Here is a 20,556-nt window from a genome sequence, read left to right as displayed (position 1 = left end):
GAATATATTGCTTTAAATATAAACACAATATTTATATACAGTATGTAAATTTAAGGAGTTAATATGATTTTTATTTGAAATATGTAATTTTTTTTTTATTAAAAAAATCTACTATTTTGGAGTCATTTGTATTGTCAAATGAATCATTTTAAAAATTATATTTTATTGTAATATCATTACCTTCTAGATACTTGTTTAAGAAAACATTTTCCATTTTTCAATTTTTTTTATATTCTAATTTTATACTCTTTATTCTGATTTTTAAGATTCTTTTTAAGAATGTATGCATGTTATTAGTATATTTCTTTATTAGTGGAATGGTTAAATTCAAAATTAAAAGTAAATTAGTGGGTTTAATTTATAGTTTAAAATTTCTTTCTACTTTTAAAATGGGGTTAATCTAGCATGAACTATAATTGTAGGTCTGTGGTGTCTACTTGAACCTCTGACTTCCTTTTCCTTTCTTTTCTTTTCCTTCCCATTGCATAGTTCTCCGTCACCATTCAGCAAGCCGTTCCAATAGCTGTGAAGACGTTCCGAACTGAATTAATCCTTGAGCAAGTTCCTGTTCATGAAAGAAAGACCATCTATCATACAGAATCTACTATTAAAACAATGAATTATTGTGAAGAAGATTACAATGCAGAAACTCAACACGTGTTGTCATCAGTAATGCAGCCTTCAAATGACTTGGAAAACTCAACTTATGTTAATACCACTTCTTCTACAACATTAAATGGTGCATTCCATAAATATGATAGCACTTTAACATTTTCAGAAATTAAAAGTTCGAGAAAACTTGAAAAACTAGATCAGTCAACAAATACAGAACATATAACTTCAATAAGAGCTATTTTGAATACGAGAACTGGAGAAAAATTAACACTATATGAAGCAATAAAATGTAATATAATTAATTTGAAAACAGGACAATACTTAGATGTAAATACTGGAAAACAAATGAGTTTACATAATGCTGTTACACAAAATTTTATAGATACTGAATTTGCTGGTTGTTTAACTGAAATGTGTGGTATTATTGATCCAAAAACAGGCATAGAATTAACATTAATAGAAGCAATTCAAAAGGGTTTGTATGATCCTGAAAATGGAGTTTTCCTGGATCCAAAAAAAGGAAACTCCATAAGTTTAGATGAAGCTCTTAATTTAGGAATAATAAGAGAAGAAAAACTTAAAAATCTAATGGAATTGCATATTATTAACATTTCTAAACTTACACTTACTGAAGCCATAAAAAAGCATTTACTTAATCCAAAAACAGGAATATTTACAGATCCAGAAACACATAAACAGCTAACATTAGTAGAGGCCTTTAAAGCTAAATTTCTTGATAGTTCTTATATATATGTAAATGAAGGTGAAATATCATTAGTTGATGCTATAGATAAAGGTTTAATTGATGAAAATTCTGGTCTATTAGTTGATCATTTGTCTGGCGAAAGATATTACATTGACGAAGCAGTTGATAAAAAAATTTTGCAATCTCATAAAACTGAAGTTTATAATTTAAAAACAGAAGAATTTTGTTCAGTTAAAACTGCAATATATGAGAACATTTTAGATTTAAGTTTGGGCAAATATCATGATATAACAAAACAAGAAAACTTTAGTTTTTTGAAAGCACGTAAAATGAAATTCATTACTAACCCTTTAACTTTAAGAGAACTTGTAGAATATAATTTGATAAGTGTGAACAATACAATTATTCATCCTATTTCTCATGTTGAATTAACAATTCTTGAAGCAGTTGCAGTAGGAATAATAGATACTCACACAAGAAACATTGTTTCAAATCAAACTGATGATTTACTTTCTCTTCCTGAAGCTATGGAACAAGGAATAATAACATCAAATGGACATTATTATAATTCAGAAACCAGAGAGATTTTTAGTTTAAATGAAGCTGTTGAAAAAGAATTAATTCTTCCTATTTCTCAAAAAACAGTTTTTGATATTGAAGGAATCAAAGACTCACAAATCTCAGAATATGTAAGTTTTAATAAGGCCATTAAAAAAGGAATACTTAATAAAAATTTAAATACATACTGTGATTTTTCATCTAATAAATATATAACATTATCAGAAGCAACTCAACAGCATCTTATACAACCACAACTTTATCAATTACTTACTAAGAAAATTGGAATAAAAGATGATAAAGGGAATGAATTAACAGTTATAGAAGCAGTCTTTAAAGATCTGCTTGATTCTAATACAGGTAAATTAAGAGAACCAACGACAAAAAAATTTATTTCTTTAATGGATGCTCTAAACCAGAATATGATAACATTAGAAGGTGCTTCAACTTTAAAAAGTCTGTTAAATATTTCAGTTTTAGTTAAGACTGTGACCAATAAAACAACAAAATTTGTAACTATTTATGAACAGTCTGTTAATTCTGGAACAAAAATAACATTTCAAGAAGCTATGAAAGATGGTCTTATTGATGAAACCAATGGTACATTTAGAGAACCAAAATCTGGTAAAATTATATCTCTGGAAGAAGCAATTAATAGTGGACTTCTAGGATTAACTTCTGAATGGCCAAGTTCTCCAGAAACTGATTATGCACAGAACAGAACAAAACAGACTCTAGAATTTACTTTTCAGATTCCTTCACATGATACTGAAAAACTGTTGAAAAGTAAACAAGAAACAGTTACATCTATCAAAGATGAATCTTTTTCGTTTGAGAGGATGAGCAGTCCAAAACAAGTTACTGAAAGTAAAATATTTAAGGAAGAATTATTTAAAAATTTAGCAAGGACAGAACTAAATTCTATTAGTACTAATGGATATCAGGAATATAAATCTCTTATGAATGAATATGAGCAACAGGTAGACGTACCATCTGGAGGTTGGTTTCTAAAAGAAGTAATAGAAAATGGGATGTTTGATTGTGAAACAGGTCTCTTTAGTATTCTTGGTACTGACAGATTAGTTTCTTTTGAAGAAACAATAAAAATGGAAATAATAAATCCTAATTCAGTCAATGTTGTTGATCCTACAACTAAAACTGTTATTCCTGTGATTAAATCATTAGAGAAAAATATTTTGGATTCTACAGGACATTACGTTGATGAGAAAAATGGCACTAAAATATCGATGAAGAAAGGAATTGGACAAAAATTAATTTTTCTTGAAGACAGAATGGAAGTTGATGCCTTAATAGAAAAAAGGAAGTTAAATATCACTGCTTCATCAAAAGAAGTTTTTCATGAAACAGGAAGATTAGGAACTCATGAAAAACCAGGGGAAACAAAGCTGCTGTTTTCTGAAATAACAAGTTTTCCAAAAGTTAGCACTTCTGATAAAATGGTGTCAACTACTGCAAATGAAATTATAAGAATAGCTTCAGATATATATTATGATCCAACTTCTGGAAAAGTCATTAATTCTACCACAGGGAAGAGTTCTGATATTGTCACTGCTGTTAAATCTAAAGAAGTTGAATCAAATCAACTTAGAGTGAAAGACATTAATACTGGGAATATGTTAGTCTATGAAGAAGCAATCGACATAGGTCTAATAAATGAAGAAACTAATGAATATGTAAACTATAAAACTGGAGAATCAATATTAATATCTGAAGCTATGAAAAATGGATTAGTGTATTTTTTAACTTCAAATGTTGATTCAAAGGATGATCAAATTGTTGTTCCTATGATTATAGAAGAAAATCAAGAACATTTAAAAAGTATTCATCATGACAAATTAGAAACAGGAAAGTTTCAAGTAATTTCATCAAAAGACAATTCAAGTAAATTAAATTTGGATAATGATAATAAAGAAAATCAATTTAAGACTGAAAACATAACACCAAAAACAAGAGAATTTGTTGAACCACGATTTGAAGTAACATTTGGTAAGGCTAAATCAGTTGAGTCTCCTAAACAGGCTTCAGTCTTACAAAAAATTAGGAAAAAAAGTGTAAAACCAAAGGAAGCAGTAAAACAAGGATTAGTCGATGAAACTACAGGAGAAGTATTAAATGATTTAGGAAATTTGAAAACTTCTGATGGCAAACAGTTATCATTAAAAGAAGCAGTAAAGTCAAATTTAATTGATGGGAATACAGGTGCTGTTGTTGATCCAAAACGTAATGTAAAATTAACTATACAAGAAGCTCTTGATCTTGAAATTCTGGATCCTGAAAATGGAAACATTATGCTGCCTGTAGGTAGATCATTAACTCTTCCAGAAACAGCAACTCAGGGATTGATTCAGCCAGAATCATTGAAAATTATACATCCAGAAATTGGCACAGTTTTAACCATACAAGATGCCATTATCTGTGATATTATCAATCCATTCGCTACTGTTTCTGAACCACAAAGCAGAAGCAAAATAACATTACAAGAAGCAGTGAATAAAGGAATTGTAGATTCTATAACAGCTGAAATTCATTTACCAACTGGAACAATAAGTATAGTTGATGCTACGAAAGATATGTTAGATTTTTATTTTCCTGCAAGTGAAACTAGTAAAATGCCTTTGTTAGGATTGACATTTCCTGTTGCTTTGCAACATAAACTAATAGATACAAAAACCAAACAGTTTACACATCCAGTTACTAATGAACAGCTCTATATTGGAGATGCTATAGATGCTGGTTTGATAATGACTGTTCCCATTCTTCCACTTGCTGATAGCATTAATGTTATAGAAGCTTTAGATAAAAATTTAATAGATCCAATTTCTCTAACAATGATTCATCCGAAAAGTGGACAAAATATTCCAATAAATAATGCAGTTGAATCAGGTTTACTTCAAATAACTGCTTACCCATTTATAAGGCCACTTACATTCAGACAGGCTTTTGAAAAAAATTTACTTAATTTATCAGAATGTAAATATACTGATGAAAAAACAGGAGAATTGATACTAATATCTGAAGCAATTGTTAAAGGATGTTTAATTTCAGATGATAGCAAATTCAAAGGGAAATATTCTTTAAGTGAATCATTTAATTTATTGTATGATGATAAGCATAATATGTTTAGAAATCCTCAAACTAGTGAAATAGTTATGTTTGAAAATCTTCTAAGAGAAAATTTAATTGATCTTGATTGTATGATATATAATACATCAACTGGTGAAATTATGACAACTCTTAAAGCATTAGAAAATGGAAAATTTGATATTAAAACTCTAAATTATATCGATTTTGATCCATATAAAAAAGTTCCAATAAAGGACGCATTAAAAATGGGAATGATAGCAGTTATTGATCTCTCAGGATTAGCTAGCACCGAGACAATGAAAGTTTCAAATGATTTGCAAAACAGAATAATCTCTCCTAGTCATTTGGAAGAAGTGCCTTCAAAACTTCAATTGCTTGCTCCATCATTAATTGGACAGCATATTAACTTGAGAAAATTAATTGAATTGCAAATTATAAATCCACAGAAGTGTTTATTAGTCTTGCAAAAGGAAAATAAGAAGCTGACTGTTGATGTGGCTCTAAAAAATGGGATTGCAGTTTTAGATGATGTAGTAAAAGTATATAGTTTTACAGAATTAATACTTATCAGATCTCAAATTCTTCAGGAAAGAAATGCAATTATTGAATTACTTGATCAAGGTTTTTATAATAAAAGTTCATCAGTATTTGTAAATCCTCAAACTGGAGAAATGATAAGTTTTTGTGAACTTGTAAGTAGCGGCATATTAAATGCTGAAAAGATAGAAGTTAAAAATTTACAATCAGGTCAATTTATATCACTTCTGGAAGCTTTTCACAAATTAATTATAGATAGAAAAACAGGACAAATGACAGATCCAAATACTGGAGAAAAAGTAACGTTTATTGAAGCAGTTGCATTAGGTTGGATTAAAGCTTCAGAAGAAAGTAAAGAAGTTACTTCATTTATCAAATCATTAACACTTCAGAAAGCAATAGAGAATAAGTTATTTGATATAGATATTGTCACTTTTAAACATCCAATAACTGGAGAATTTATGGAATTTTTTGAAGCATTAAAAGCAGGATTTATAGATATGACATCAATTGATGTTTATGATCCTAAACTGAAGGATCTCTTAACTTTAAAAGAATCAATAGATTCTGGCTTGGTCGACTTGACAAATAATATTTACATCAATCCCATTACAAGTCAAGAATTAACATTAGAGACAGCATTTAAGAAAGGCTTAATTGTGATACATCGCCATCCATTTTCATTAGAAGCAATCATTAGAAATAATTGTTACAATCCTAATACTGGTATGATTGAAGATCCAATCACAAAACAAAGTCACAATATTGATAATGCAGTAAAGAAAGGATTAGTTGATGCTTTTATGACAGAAATAAAAGATACAAAAGCAGATAATATAATTTCATTGGATGAGGCTTTAGAAACTCATCTAATTATTTCTAAATCAGGTAAATTGAAAGACACAGCTAAAAATAGTCAATATACTTTAGATGTTGCTTTACAAAAAGGACTAATTATGACAAATCAAATTCAATTAACACTTTTAGATGCAATAAATAAGGGTCTTTACAATCCATCTACTGGTTTGTTTTTAAATCCTGCAACAGGAGAAGCAATTACACTAGCAGAAAGCATAAAAATTGGATTTATTGATGGTGATTCAGCTAAAGTTAAAAATGTTAAACAAGGAAATTTAGTTACATTAGAAAAAGCTATATTAACAGGCTTATTAGATGCCAAGCAGGGTCTTTTAAAATATCCTCAAGTCATGACATTAGATATTGCATTGTTAAAAGGCTTCCTTGTAACTACAAGGCAACCATGGTCTCTTCAAGAGGCACTTGAACATCAGCTGTATAATTCAGAAACTGGACTTATGATTGATTATGTAAATGGGAAAAAAATAACATTAGAAGAATGCATATTACAGGGATATATCAATAAGAATGCATTGACAGTTAAAGATCCAAGATCAGACAATATATTGACATTACTTGAATCTATTCAGGTTGGAATTATTGATCCAAAATTGGGTATTGCTATAGATCCAAGACATGGATCAGAAATGAATTTCTATGATGCAGTAGACAGAGGATTGATTTTATCTGCAAAACGAAGATATTCCCTTCCAGAAGCAATTTACAAAGGATTTTACGATTCAGAAACTGGATTTTTTATTAATCCATCATCTCAGGAAAAGATGTTAACAGAAAAAGCTATTAGAAGTGGTTTAATAGATCCTAATTCTACTCTTGTAATAAATGAGAGTGATGGAACACTACTTACATTTAATCAAGCAGTTCAACAAAATATAATTGATACTGTAGATGGAAAATTTATTTCAAACAGAATGGGAAAGAAGTTCAACTTTCAGGATGCTTTTGATAGAGGACTATTGATTGACTTGAGAAGACCATTATCTTTAAAAGATGCACTACTAAAAGGTCTGCATGATGAAAGAAATGGTAAATTTCTTAATCCTGATACAGGAAAATATATAACTTTGAAAGAAGCTCTTGAAATAAATTTAATAGATGCTGAATCTGTTCATGTTAAAGATACTAAAAGTGGTTTTCTAAAGAAAATATCTCTTTTTACTGCAATAGAGAATGGTATGATAAACAATGAAACAGGAAAACTTGTACTTCAAGATAAAACTGAAGTGTCGTTGCCAATTGCTTTTGATTTAGGTTTGATAATTGAAAGCCAAATGGCAATATCCTTACAAAAAGCAATAAAACAAGGATTATATATAGAAGAAACTGGAAAGTTTACAGATCCTAATACTGGACAAAATATTACTTTACATGAAGCTGTTAGACGCTTTGTAATTAATCCTTCTTTACCTTGTTATTGGGATCCTTTATCTGAAAGAATTCTTTTATTAGTAGAAACAATTAGAGCAGGAATTATAGATCGAAGAGAAGGAACATTTCAAGAACCTAATAGTAATCAGTGCATACCTCTTAATGTAGCTTTGGAACGTGGATTTATAATAGACATTGAAAATCCATTTAGTTTATGTGAAGCTGTAACTGTTGGTTTGTATAATCCAGTAAATGGAAAACTAGTACATCCCACTAATGGAAGATATTTAACACTTGAAGAAGCAATACTAGAAAATGTTATTGATTTAAAAACATCATATGTGAAAAATAAACAAACTAATCGTTATATGTTATTATCTGCAGCCATTGATTCTAAACTTATTGATGCAGAACTTGGAAAATACATTGTTCCAAACTCTTCTCAAATGCTATCTTTTAATGAAGCTGTACAAGAGGGTTTGATTATCAAGTGCAAGAAACCTATGGATATAGATGAAGTATTTAAAATGAAGCTATTTGATGTAACGACAGGAAAGTTTATTGATCCAGAAATTGGTGATAAACTTGATTTAAGTCAAGCTATTGAGCAAGGTTTAATTGAACCATCTACTGCATCTGTTAGAAATGCATTTACTGGTCAATTACAGTCAATTAGAAGTGCTATAGAAGATGGGATTATTAATGTTTCTTCAGGTACAATTATTGATGAACGAAATGATAAGACAATATCACTATTACAAGCATATGAAAGTGGATTAATTATTAAAACTGAGAAGCCAGTTTCATTTCAACAAGCTTTAAAACATGGTTCTATTGATTTCAGTAAAGGAACTTTTAAGGATCCTAAAACTATGATTGAGTATACTTTAGAAGAAGCAATAAAGAATGAATTAATAGATCCTGAATCTGCTGTCATTAAAGATCCAACAACAGGAAGATTTAAAACTTTAAAGAATGCAATTAAAGAAAATATTATTGATATTAAAAGAAAAGTTATGATACATCCATTTCATGGAAAAGCTCAAAGTTTAACAATCATGTTTGATCAGGGAACACTAATATTTCTTCATGAGCCATTAAGTTTTGATCAGGCAATTGAAAAAGGCTTTCTAAATACAATTACAGGACAGTTTAAAAATCAGGAATTAAATGAGCCCTTAAGTTTAAAAGAAGCTATAGTATTAGGTTACATTGATTCAGATACAGTTCTTGTAAAAGATACAAAATCAAGAAAAATATTGAAGTTTCCAGAAGCTTTTGATCTGAATATTATCGATCCAGAGAAAGGAACTGTTTTAAATGCAGTTACTAATCAGTTATTGACAATAAATGATGCTTTAAGTAATGGTTTAATTCTAACATTTAAGAGACCATTAACATTATTGGAAGCATTGGAATATAAACTATATAATTCACAGACTGGTTTATTTCTTAACCCATATAATGAACTTACATTAACATTTCAAAAAGCAATTGCATCAAATCTTATTGATCCTACAACAACTCGAATACGTGATGCTCATAGTGGAGAAATAATGACAATTCATCAAGCTCTTGAATCTGGTTTACTAGATGGTGAAGCTGGCTGTTTGATAAATTCCCACACAAGAAAGCGTATTAATCTGCTTCACGCTCTACGTGATGGTCTACTGATTGCGGCAGAAAAAAGGGTAAGGATTCAGGAGATTCTGTATTGCATGGTAAAATTTATTCTGCTGCAGTATTTCCTAATGTATTTATATATATATATATAAATATTGTTAATTTTTAACCCTTAAAAAGATGATATTAAAATTTGTAATGTGAAAATTTGTTATTTGTGAATTATGATTTTTTCAAGAATTATTATTAATTAATTAATTATTTATTTATTTATTTAATTTTGTTTATTTATTTATTTATTATTTACTTTACTAATAATGCATGAAAGATTAAACTTTCATTAACAAAAATTGATCCTTGGCTTCATACGAAAATGGTGGTAGTTGGAATTTCAGAATCTAGTAAAATTTGTTTTTTTAGTCAGAAGCATGCAGTTTGCTAAAGCTTTGTGAAGGTATTGCTGGTTTTATGCAGTTTGCCTGTTAAAAAATTTATGGTATTACTATTTTGCATTTGTTAATTGTTTGTTTATGCTATTTGTAACAACTTTTATGCTGTGAATTTTTTGTTATTTGTTTTTTGTGCATGAAACAATCTTAAAATGTATTATATAATCATTTTTATTATAATTTTTAAAATTTTTTATTGAGGTAAGTATATATTAATATTTTATATTGAATATTTTAAATCTGCTTTCAAAATTCATATTGGATAATATTTACATAGGAGCTATTTAAGTAATTGTTTTCTATTTTTATATTTTTTCCTATTAGATTGCTGTAGAAGAAAAATATAAGTTATGTGGAGATAGTATTTCCAGACTGTTTTCTTGGGTTGAGAACACTGAACTTCAGCTGGCAGATTTAGGCCTTGTTAAAGAAACAACTGAAGAACTACATCATCAAATCAATAATGCAAAGGTTGTTAATAATTTTTGAAATTATATTTTGAATGAATTTATCATAATTTTTTTTAAGATAATAGCAATACTTAAAAATGTTTTAATATTATGTTGCACTCTAATATATAATATAATAATAATATAAGAATATGCAAAAGATAGCTACTTTTATTTCTGTGACATGTTTAAATCAGTAAAATGTTTTCACTAATTACCTTTTATTATTAATCATATTTTAATGATAAAAGTTTCTTTTAAACTTTTAAAATGAAAGTTTAAGATGAAATTTTATCAGTTATAAAGACAATAATTATTTAGTGATATTAATTATTTATTTATGTGCTCTTTAATATGCTAATGTGTAATATATTTTAATTTATTTTGTAAACAAATTTTAATTTTTTAGGCTCTTAGAGATGATATTGAAGAACATCAAAAACCAATTTTAATTTGTTTGGATCAAGTATCTCAAGTAATAGAACAAGGTCAAGAATTATTGAGCAAAGAAGAAATTTATCAACTTCAAAAAGATTCAGATTTGTTAAAGAGACGTTACGATGCCTTATGCATTCAAAGTGAGAAATTATTGAGGCGTCTTAGTGCAGCTTTGGATGAATTACATAAATTTTCAGTAAGCAAATTAAATTTTGAATTTGCAATTTATCTGAATTTATTTCAAGTGTTGTAAAATATGTTGTTATTTTACTCTTTATTAGGCTGAACTTCACAGTTTTAGTATCTGGTTAACTGAAGCAAACACTTTACTTATTGATAATGAGCGAAGTCTAGGGGATCTTCAACATTTGAGACATAATGCCAATGCATATAAAGTAAATAGAGTTATTATTTATTAATAATCAATTTTATTGTTTTTATAATTTAGAATATTTTCATTTATTTATTTTTTTCTTTATTCAGTAAATGTTTTTATTGTAATTCTTATGCATTTGTTAGCTTAAATTTTTTCTTGCTTCTTAAGTCATGTTAGTATTCAATGCTTTAATTGGTGTCTACACATAAACATAAAATAGTTTGTAATAATCATTTTATTTTTTCAGTTGTTTAAAAGCTATAAAACTTTATGAAAAACATTGACATTTTTCTTGGTCAATAAAATCTTTCCATAAAACAGTACAGTATATAAGAGAGAGAAAAATATACTGAAAGTTTTTTTACCACATGAAATACATTTTGAACTTTCTACTTATTCTATTTAAATTGTAATCATTTTTTTCTATATTAAGTTTTGTTTCTATATCATTTTTTCTGTTAAGTTTCTAATCTAAACATAATTTTAAAGAAACTTTAAAATGTTTGTTTAATAAAATTACTTTCTGGATTTGAAGATTTAGTTACATTATGGTAGATTAGATCCAATAGAATATTTTTACTTTGCAGTTACATAAACAATGTTTTATATAATATCTAACAATTAGTCTCGCAATAGCATAAAACAAATAAATTTATATGAAATTGGTCCAGTTATTTTATTTCATAAAAATTCAATTTAAACAATTAATTTTATGTATTTGCATTATGTAACATGATTAGTTATTGAATGAGATATTTTTAAAAAATTATGTAAAGTAAATATCTTGTATTTATACATTAAAGATAAAATGTTTTAATATATAAAGATAAAATTGAAGTTTTTTAATTCAAACATTCACTATATAATTCAAGAGGTCAACTTATTTATTTCTGATTAAACATTTTTGAGGCTTTTTCATATCATCATCAAATCAAACACTTAACAAATTTAAACACAGAACAGACTAAGAAATTCCAATGACGAGAAACAACTTGAACATTAATTTTGAACTAATTTTGATGAAATCAATAATTTTAAGAAATGAATATTATTAGTTTGAACAAATAAAATTCAAAAAATTGTTTAAAATTTGAATGATATATTTTTACAGAAAATTTCTTTAAAATCATTATATAAAAAGTGATTAAGATATTCCTTTGTAATGATATGTAATATTTATCAAAATACCTTGCCTGAATTATAAAAACATATATATTTTCTTTTCAGACTTTTGCCAGTGATGTTATTGCACATCAAGCTGATCTACGTTTCATAACAATGGCTGCACAAAAATTTTTAGATGAATCTAAGGTATATTACATTTCATACAATTTTTATTTTTTTATAATCTTTTAAAATCAAATAAAATGGAATTCAGTTAATGTAATTACGTATTAAATTTAGTGAAATCAATCATAATTAGTACAAATTAAAATGATGTAATTTATATAATTGTGAAGAAAACAATAAATCATGTTGAGATGGATAATGTGCATCTGCAAATATCTGAACATAAAATTTGTGTTTATTATAAATGTAAATTTTAAATGTTTATTATAATATACATCTTTGAGATATATTATTATAATGTTTGCTTATCTCAAGAATTTTCAGTAATAGCTTTAAAATTTTTCAAAATGATTGATAGTCTTTACTTAAAATATTAAGTTTTTCTATTTAAAATCATAGTTTTAAAAAAACCTTAATGTAGTACAGTATTTCATTAAATAGAACATGCTCAGCAAAATATTTAACAATAACCAAACACCTTTATCGTTGCCAAGAAAGTTTATTTAAAACAAACGACCTATTCCATAGGCCATCATCAGGTTGAAAATGGACAATTGGAAGATTTCGTTCCACAAGATCGAATACAAATATTTAAAAAAAAAACTGACAATGGATTAAAAAATAATAATATACTAGTATTGTATAAAAATATATATAATGAAAACAAAGAATAAAATAAAAATAAACTCAGAAATACTACTAAATATAAGTATCAACTAATACAATAAAATAAAATTAATGTGTAAATTATGAGTTCCTGGAAGTATATTATTAAAAAATCTACCAGGAACTCATAATTTACATCAGGGGTGTCCAACCTTTTTGTTTCTCTGGGCCGCATTGGAAGAAGTCAAGGAGTTTTGGGCCACAAGTATATATTATATATACTTCTGGCCCAATATACAAGTATATTTAAGGATTAACACGTCTAGATTGTAATAATAAGTAATAAAACTTTATCACGAAAAGGGATATTTTAAAAAATTACTTTTACATTTTAAATTCTTAATAAATTCTTAAATACTTTTACATTTTAAATTCATTTATTATAAAAGAGACAAATGAAAATTTATTTGAAAAACACAAATATTTATTTTATTTGGATCTCTAATTAATAAAAAGCGACGAAACACTATTTTAAAGTGCATTTTTATTCAACTAATATATTTATAAATAATATGTACCCCAAAAAATAGCCAAAGCGCCAAATGATATTTTTTACGTCAAACTAAAAAAAGTAGCCACATTTGGCGCAATGTAGCCAAATCTTGCAACGATGGAAGGAATACTAAATAAAGCTGGAGTTGTGACTCAAAGGATTATAGACCCAAATGCGAAAAAAGAAGAGAAAGGACAAAAGATAAAGAAGTGAGAAAGATTGGAAAATTAAGACTCAATATTTGCCTAACAGAAGAACTATTTAACCTTTCTGACAACTTTTTATCTTTTGTCCTTTCTCTCCTTTCACCAAATTTGGGTCTATAANAGGCGAGGAATTTTTCAAGGAGATTCCTTGAGTCCTCTCTGGTTCTGCCTAGCCCTGAATCCATTATCCAACATGTTAAACAACACGCATTATGGCTACAATATCAGACATGAAAAAACAACACAGTTTACACTCTCACATCTCATGTACATGGACGACATAAAACTTTATGCATCCACACAAAAACAACTTCATCAACTCCTACAAATCACACATTCATACACTAAGGACATACAAATGGAGTTTGGCTTAGACAAATGCAAAACACTTCACATTATTGAACAATAATGTTGATGGCCTATGGAATAGGTCGAAAACATTTGTTTTAAATAAACTTTCTTGGCAACAATAAAGGTGTTTGGTTATTGTTGTACAGTATTTCATTTCATTTAACTTAAAAATATTTTTAATTTTAAAATTAATTTTATTAATTCTTATTACAGTTAATCTTTTGTCTTTTAAATAAAAATATGAGTAATTATTGATCTAAAAATTTTAATTTAAGTAGAATAATTATAAAAATTTTAATTACTGTTTTACATTTTTAGGATTATCTTCGAGGTTTGAATGACTTCAGAATAAATCTTCCTCATCGTTTACATCACATAGAACCAATAGAAAGTGACATAAAGATGAAAGTTCAGGATATTACAACAACTTATCATAATTTATTAAATCGTGTTAACAAATTAAGTGATAAATTTGCAGGGTTAACTAGTAAACAGTTTCATTATCTTGAATGTTCAGAAAAAGCAATCAATTGGTTAAGTGATGTTCAGAAAACTGCTAGGACTTTACTAGAAGAACCAGTTGCTGCTGAACCAAAAGCTGTCCAAGACCAAGTTGATCGCCTTAAAGCATTAAGTACTGATGTTGTTGGCCAGGCTCGATTAATTGAAAATACAAAACAAGCATCTAAAGTTTTACTAGATAGTTTAGAAGGTGTTTCTGTTAACTATTCGGATAAAAAAGCAATCGAAGATACAGTATCCAATTTAGAAAAAGGATATAATCAGTTAATGTCTGCAATCAATGATAAAAGCAATGAATTGCAAACTGCACTTGTTCATTCTCAGGATGTTCAGGATGGTTTAGATCGTATACTTCGTTGGTTAGATGAAGCAGAAAACATTCAGAGAAATCAAAGTAAATCCATAAGTCTTGTTAGAGAAAAGCTTGATGATCAGGTATAAATTCTAATTAATGTCTTATCATTGTAGCTTTATTTATTATATAATAAAAATTGCATGATTTTTAAAATTTGTTTTAATTTATCATTTGTAGATTCAAGACCATAGAATGTTACAAACTGATATTGACAGACATAAGCCAACCATTGATGCACTAAATGTATCTTCTCAGGACTTACTAAATAATTCAAATTCTCGTTTAGCTAAAAAAGTAGAAATGAAAATGAAGGATGTTAATAGTCGTTTTGAGAAATTATGTGATAAAAGTAGGAAACGTGGAGACATTTTGGATGAAGTAAGACTAGCTTTAAAAAAATTATTATTGAAAATGATGTATTTATAATAATGTTTTAAATTTTAAATTTTAATTTATTTACTTATTTAGGTTTCATCTTCATTAGAAATTTTTGAAATGAAAGTTTTTAAATTTGAGGAATGGCTATGTTCAATGATGAGTTTTATTGATGGTCGTGATATTACTCATAGGAGTGTTGACAGCTTTGAAAGAATTATCGAAGATGTCATGAATCAACGAAATTCTAAAATAAATGAATATGAAGAAACAGTGAAAATGGGAAAGACACTTTTAGCAAAAATTGATGTTACTGATACATCTTATGTACGAGACAAATTAAAACATCTTGAACAACAGTGGAAAGAGCTTTCAGATGCTTTATTAGACAAGCAGAAATTGGAAAAAACACGATTAGAACAGTTATCTGCATATGAGGCACTAAGGGCTAAAGTTATAGAATGGCTTAGCAACATGGAAGCTAGAGTAGAAAATTTAGAACCTGTTGCAATGGATAAAGATACTTTACGTAAACAAGCTCTGGAAATTAAGGTATATAATAATTTATAACTTTTAAGAAACAAATATTGAACAATTGTTTAATATATGATATTATAAATATTAATAGTTGATAGTTTCATACTTCAATAGCTTATAAAATTCTTCTAGAAATTATGATTAGTATTTCCAGTTTATTTCTATGATATGTCTTTTATTTATATAAATCAATAAATGAAAAATTTGATTAATTTAAATGTTACATATATCTATGTTAACAAATTGAAAATCTATATCATTATTCATTACTAATTATATTTAAAATATTAGAATGTAATAAAGATGATAGAGTTCACATCTGTATAATAATTCACAGAGATATGGAAATAATGCTTTTGAGTGCAACTAAATAAATATTTAGAAAAACATTTTACACAATTAAAATTGAAACATTTATTATGTCAAGTGCTTTACCAACTTTAAATTTAACTATTTTCAGGCTAATTATATTCAATGAAAATAGAATTGAACGTAATTTTTTTAATATATAAATTTTAAATAATGGCATTACATGTATAACATTTATAAACAATAAAAGTATTTTAAAAATATTTAATAACGAGGTTGGAGTATTGAAATATAGAATTAGGACAAAATTATTATTATTATAGTTGTTTTAAATCAAAGATAGAAAACAATAATAATAATTTTTCAATTAGAATAAAGAAAAAATGAAATTCATATCAAAATCAGAATTATGATTTGAGAATTTGTTACTGAAAGTATTTCAATCAGTTATTCATCCATCCATAAATTGTTATAGTATTAATAAATTGTATTATTTATTATACAATCTTTAAACTAAGACAATTTTAAACTTTTACATGAGAGAATTGTTTAGAAAATATTTCAGTATTATTAAAAATATTATTTCAAAAATAATTTAACCAAGTATTATTACTGCTGAAATTTATAATTACAGCCATTGATTAAAGAACATGCTGAATATGCATCAACTATTGATAAAGTCAACCAATTAGGAAATGCTTATGATTCTATAATGCGTGCTGATAGTCCACATCGTGCTAGAAGTCCAACAAAAAAACAGTCTCCTTCACCATCAAGCCCTACCAGACGATCGCCATCCAGTAAGTAAACATTATTACAGTATATCTAATAATCATAAAATAAATAAATTAAAATAGCTTTAACAATACTAAAACTAATTAATCAATTTTGATAAAAGTTAAAATCTTCAATTAAAAAAACATGAACTTATTATTTTCAGAATAAAATAAAATATAAATATAAACTATTAATATTTTTGTATAAAATTTAAAATATATTTGATTTAATTCAAATCAAACACATATGATTCAAATCTGTATTTCAGAACTTCATCCTAATGAAATCAAAACAATAAAGGCAAAAGTACTTAAATTTTTATGTTGCATTACTATAATCTTATTCAACATAAAGTGGGAATTATTAATATAAAGCAAAATAGAGTATGTGTACTTACTCCATCACAAAAAAGTTTGTATTTCTATTAGTTTTTCAGCTGGAGTAAATGCATATGGTGTACTTCGCTGTATTATTTTTTTAAATAAATTATATGATGTTAAATTTGTAAATTTATGCAATATCTATATATTTCCAAATTTATGGTGTTCAAGATAAGTATAAATTAACATCTGTATCAATCAAAATATCTATATGGAATATTTAAAATTGAAAATATAAATGTGTTATAATCAGATGAAATATGCATATTCAAGAGATGGGTAATTATTTCTTGATTAAAAAAAATATTAAAAAAAACTGAAAGTAAAATTGCAGGTAACCAAATAAATACCAGTCAAACGACTGTTTTCTTGATAATAATCAAGTAATTCTATCACTTTTTGTGCACTGTATCTTACTTTTTCTACTATGTGGTGATAGTTATATATAATAAAAGTTTCAAGATGTTGTTTTAAGCTTATTTAATAAATTTAAAAATTAAGGAAAATCAAATTCTATATATGAATGCTTTAATATACCTGTAATTAATATATTTACTCAAGGAACCTACACATAAAACCAACCTGATAAACTTTTAATAATCAAATGAACAGCCGTTAATGTAGCTTAATAAGAATCCTATTCATTTGATTATCAAGGAGTCTACTTAGATTTAGTTCTATTGTTTTAATAAATTAGAAATTAATATACTTTTTATTTTTAAGCCTGTTTATAAGAAAAGAAAAAGAATATACTTTTCATTTTCCATTCAGTTTAACATCCATAAATTTATATTCTAATATTTGAAATTAAAAAATGGAAGTTTATATTAATGAAGAAGTATTAATTTTTACAACTCAAAGTAAAAACATTGAAATTTTAATGCATTTATATAAAAACATTTATATTCTTTATCTTTCATATTCAAAAAAATTGAAGTAAAAATAAAAAAATCAAAAACTTTAGCAAAAATGAAAAATATTTAATGGTAAACAAACATATTCAATAAGTTTAGCTATCATCATTATGATAGTTAACTTTCAAAAGATGATGACAGCTAAAGTTATTGAAAATGTTTGTTTACCATTAATTATTTTTCATTTTTGCTGGAGTTCTTGGTTTTTTTAGTTTTTTCATCTTTTCTTTATTATCAACATTATTATCCAGTTTCTGCTTTGTTTGTATGTTCAAAAAATTGTTCATAGATTATAAATATCCATTATACATTAAAACAGTATGCCATTCACCTTATCTATTTGGAGCTACAAAGAATAGAATAAAAACATAATGTATGAAATAAAAATATAAGTATTTATTTTTAAAGAAATATAATGCTATAAAATTAGAAGTATATTTAATGTTTTAAATATTTTTTTTATGAAGATAAGTTGCTGAAGATATTGACTATTAAATTTGCTTTATAGAATGATGTGATTATTTTAATTATATGATAGAAGCATGAATGATAATGATAAATTTTTATTTTTTATTTATTGGGTAAAATATAAATATATTAAATATTATATTTAAAGTCAAGTTTAATTTTTGATAATTGAAAAACATTAAATACAATTTAAAAATATAGTATTGCAATTTTTATTTGTGCATGTAGTGTTTGTTGCTTTATATTCAATATTTTATCTGTAATTACTGAACATTTTTAATTTGTTTTTAAAAATTTTTTTATAACAATAAAAGTTTAAATTTTAAATATATTTTTTTTTATCATATTTTATATTATTTACAGTTATTTTTATTGATATTTGTTGTTATTTTTTTTAATTAAAATGCATGGCAGGAAAGAAATATTTTTTTTCCTTAAATTTCTCTTAAAAATATCTAAAATACATATTACGATCACACTTTTTTGACTTTCTTCTAATAATTTATACAAGCTCTATCAACTCATTCTGCCATTGTAGGGATATGGAGATCACCTGATAGCAAGACAATTGCTACTACCCCTCTTTCCAGTGGATCCAGTGGATTTGGGAGTAGACCTAACTCTGTTGACAACCTAGGTAATTTGGAAGGTAAGCACATTTGCCTTCAAAACAAAAAGAAAAAAATTCTAAAATAATAATAAAAATATTTCTTTCCCCCTGCATTTACTAATTAAGCATTTAAATTTGATTTAAGTGAAAAATATTAATTACATGTTTAATATGTAAACTGATAACATTGCATGTGTAATAAAATTTTTTGGAAATTTAACAATTTGTTGTATTAATTTTCAAATTTAATTATATTATATATGAATTTGTCCATATTATAAGTGATATCCTAGATGAAAAAGCAATTATCTTTTTATTTGTCAGTTTATTCTGAATCCTTTTTGTATTTTATATAATATATATAGTTGTTCACTCTTGATAATTATTAGTTGAAAATTTTACTAACATATAACTTTTGTAAAGAATAAATCATTAATTATAACTTTTAGTTTCTTGCCATTGACTTCAGTAATTAAAATTAGAAAAATTTATCATTTTCTCAATAGTTTAAATCAAATTATTTCTATGATAATTTTGTCATATAAAACATAATAAACATAAATTTCAAATGAAAATGACAACAATAATATAGTTTAGTTTAAGTTATGTCAATTAGATTAATCCTCTGATATTATATATAATTCTCTGAATCATTGACATAATGACTGTTTCGATGATCCAAATATTTATTCTCTTTACTTAGAACTTACATAAATGGAACACCATTTTCAAGCAGAAACTAATTTTAGAGTTTTATGCAACTTTATTAATAGTAATTTGATAAATTTGTCATTGAAAGTGAGCAAAATTATTATCTCTTAGTAGGTTTAATACACTGGTAATATAAATTAATAATTTAATCATTAAAGTTATTACATTAGTATTATTATATTAGTAAAATTGAACAAGTTAGTTATTTAGTATATATGTAAAGTAATTGTTCTTCTTGTTCAAATGTCTCTTTAATTAGTCTGTACTGTAAATTATACAGTGGTTCTCAACCAGTATATCACAAACTTTTTATTGGCATACTATAAAGTTTCAAAATATTTTAAAATGTTGATTTTGTCTACTTTTTATATTGTTATTTTATATGAAAAATTGCATGTATTCAATTTTGTATTTTGTTTATATGTATATGCCACCAAAAATTTTGAGTATATCATTAGTCTCAAAAAATTGAGAACAACTATTTGAAAC

The 20,556-nt window shown here is 26.0% G+C and overlaps 1 protein-coding gene across 1 annotated transcript in view; it reads left to right on the top strand.

The window, feature by feature from the left end:
- Positions 1 to 20,556, top strand: part of LOC111624135 (microtubule-actin cross-linking factor 1-like) — a 126,278-nt gene that overhangs the window by 41,567 nt on the left and 64,155 nt on the right. The window contains exons 27-36 of the mRNA XM_023366930.1: positions 490 to 9,459; positions 10,165 to 10,311; positions 10,699 to 10,923; positions 11,009 to 11,122; positions 12,331 to 12,414; positions 14,428 to 15,066; positions 15,164 to 15,364; positions 15,455 to 15,913; positions 16,842 to 17,007; positions 19,285 to 19,395. Coding sequence (XP_023222698.1) covers positions 490 to 9,459; positions 10,165 to 10,311; positions 10,699 to 10,923; positions 11,009 to 11,122; positions 12,331 to 12,414; positions 14,428 to 15,066; positions 15,164 to 15,364; positions 15,455 to 15,913; positions 16,842 to 17,007; positions 19,285 to 19,395 — 11,116 coding nt within the window. The remainder of the gene's footprint in view (positions 1 to 489; positions 9,460 to 10,164; positions 10,312 to 10,698; positions 10,924 to 11,008; positions 11,123 to 12,330; positions 12,415 to 14,427; positions 15,067 to 15,163; positions 15,365 to 15,454; positions 15,914 to 16,841; positions 17,008 to 19,284; positions 19,396 to 20,556) is intronic.

This window comes from Centruroides sculpturatus, unplaced genomic scaffold (genome assembly GCF_000671375.1).
Source record: "Centruroides sculpturatus isolate CEXI.00-Female unplaced genomic scaffold, Cexi_2.0 scaffold214, whole genome shotgun sequence".
Taxonomy (NCBI): domain Eukaryota; kingdom Metazoa; phylum Arthropoda; class Arachnida; order Scorpiones; family Buthidae; genus Centruroides; species Centruroides sculpturatus.
The sequence above is the reverse complement of the archived record's forward strand: the minus strand, read 5'-3'. Positions and strand labels throughout refer to the sequence as shown.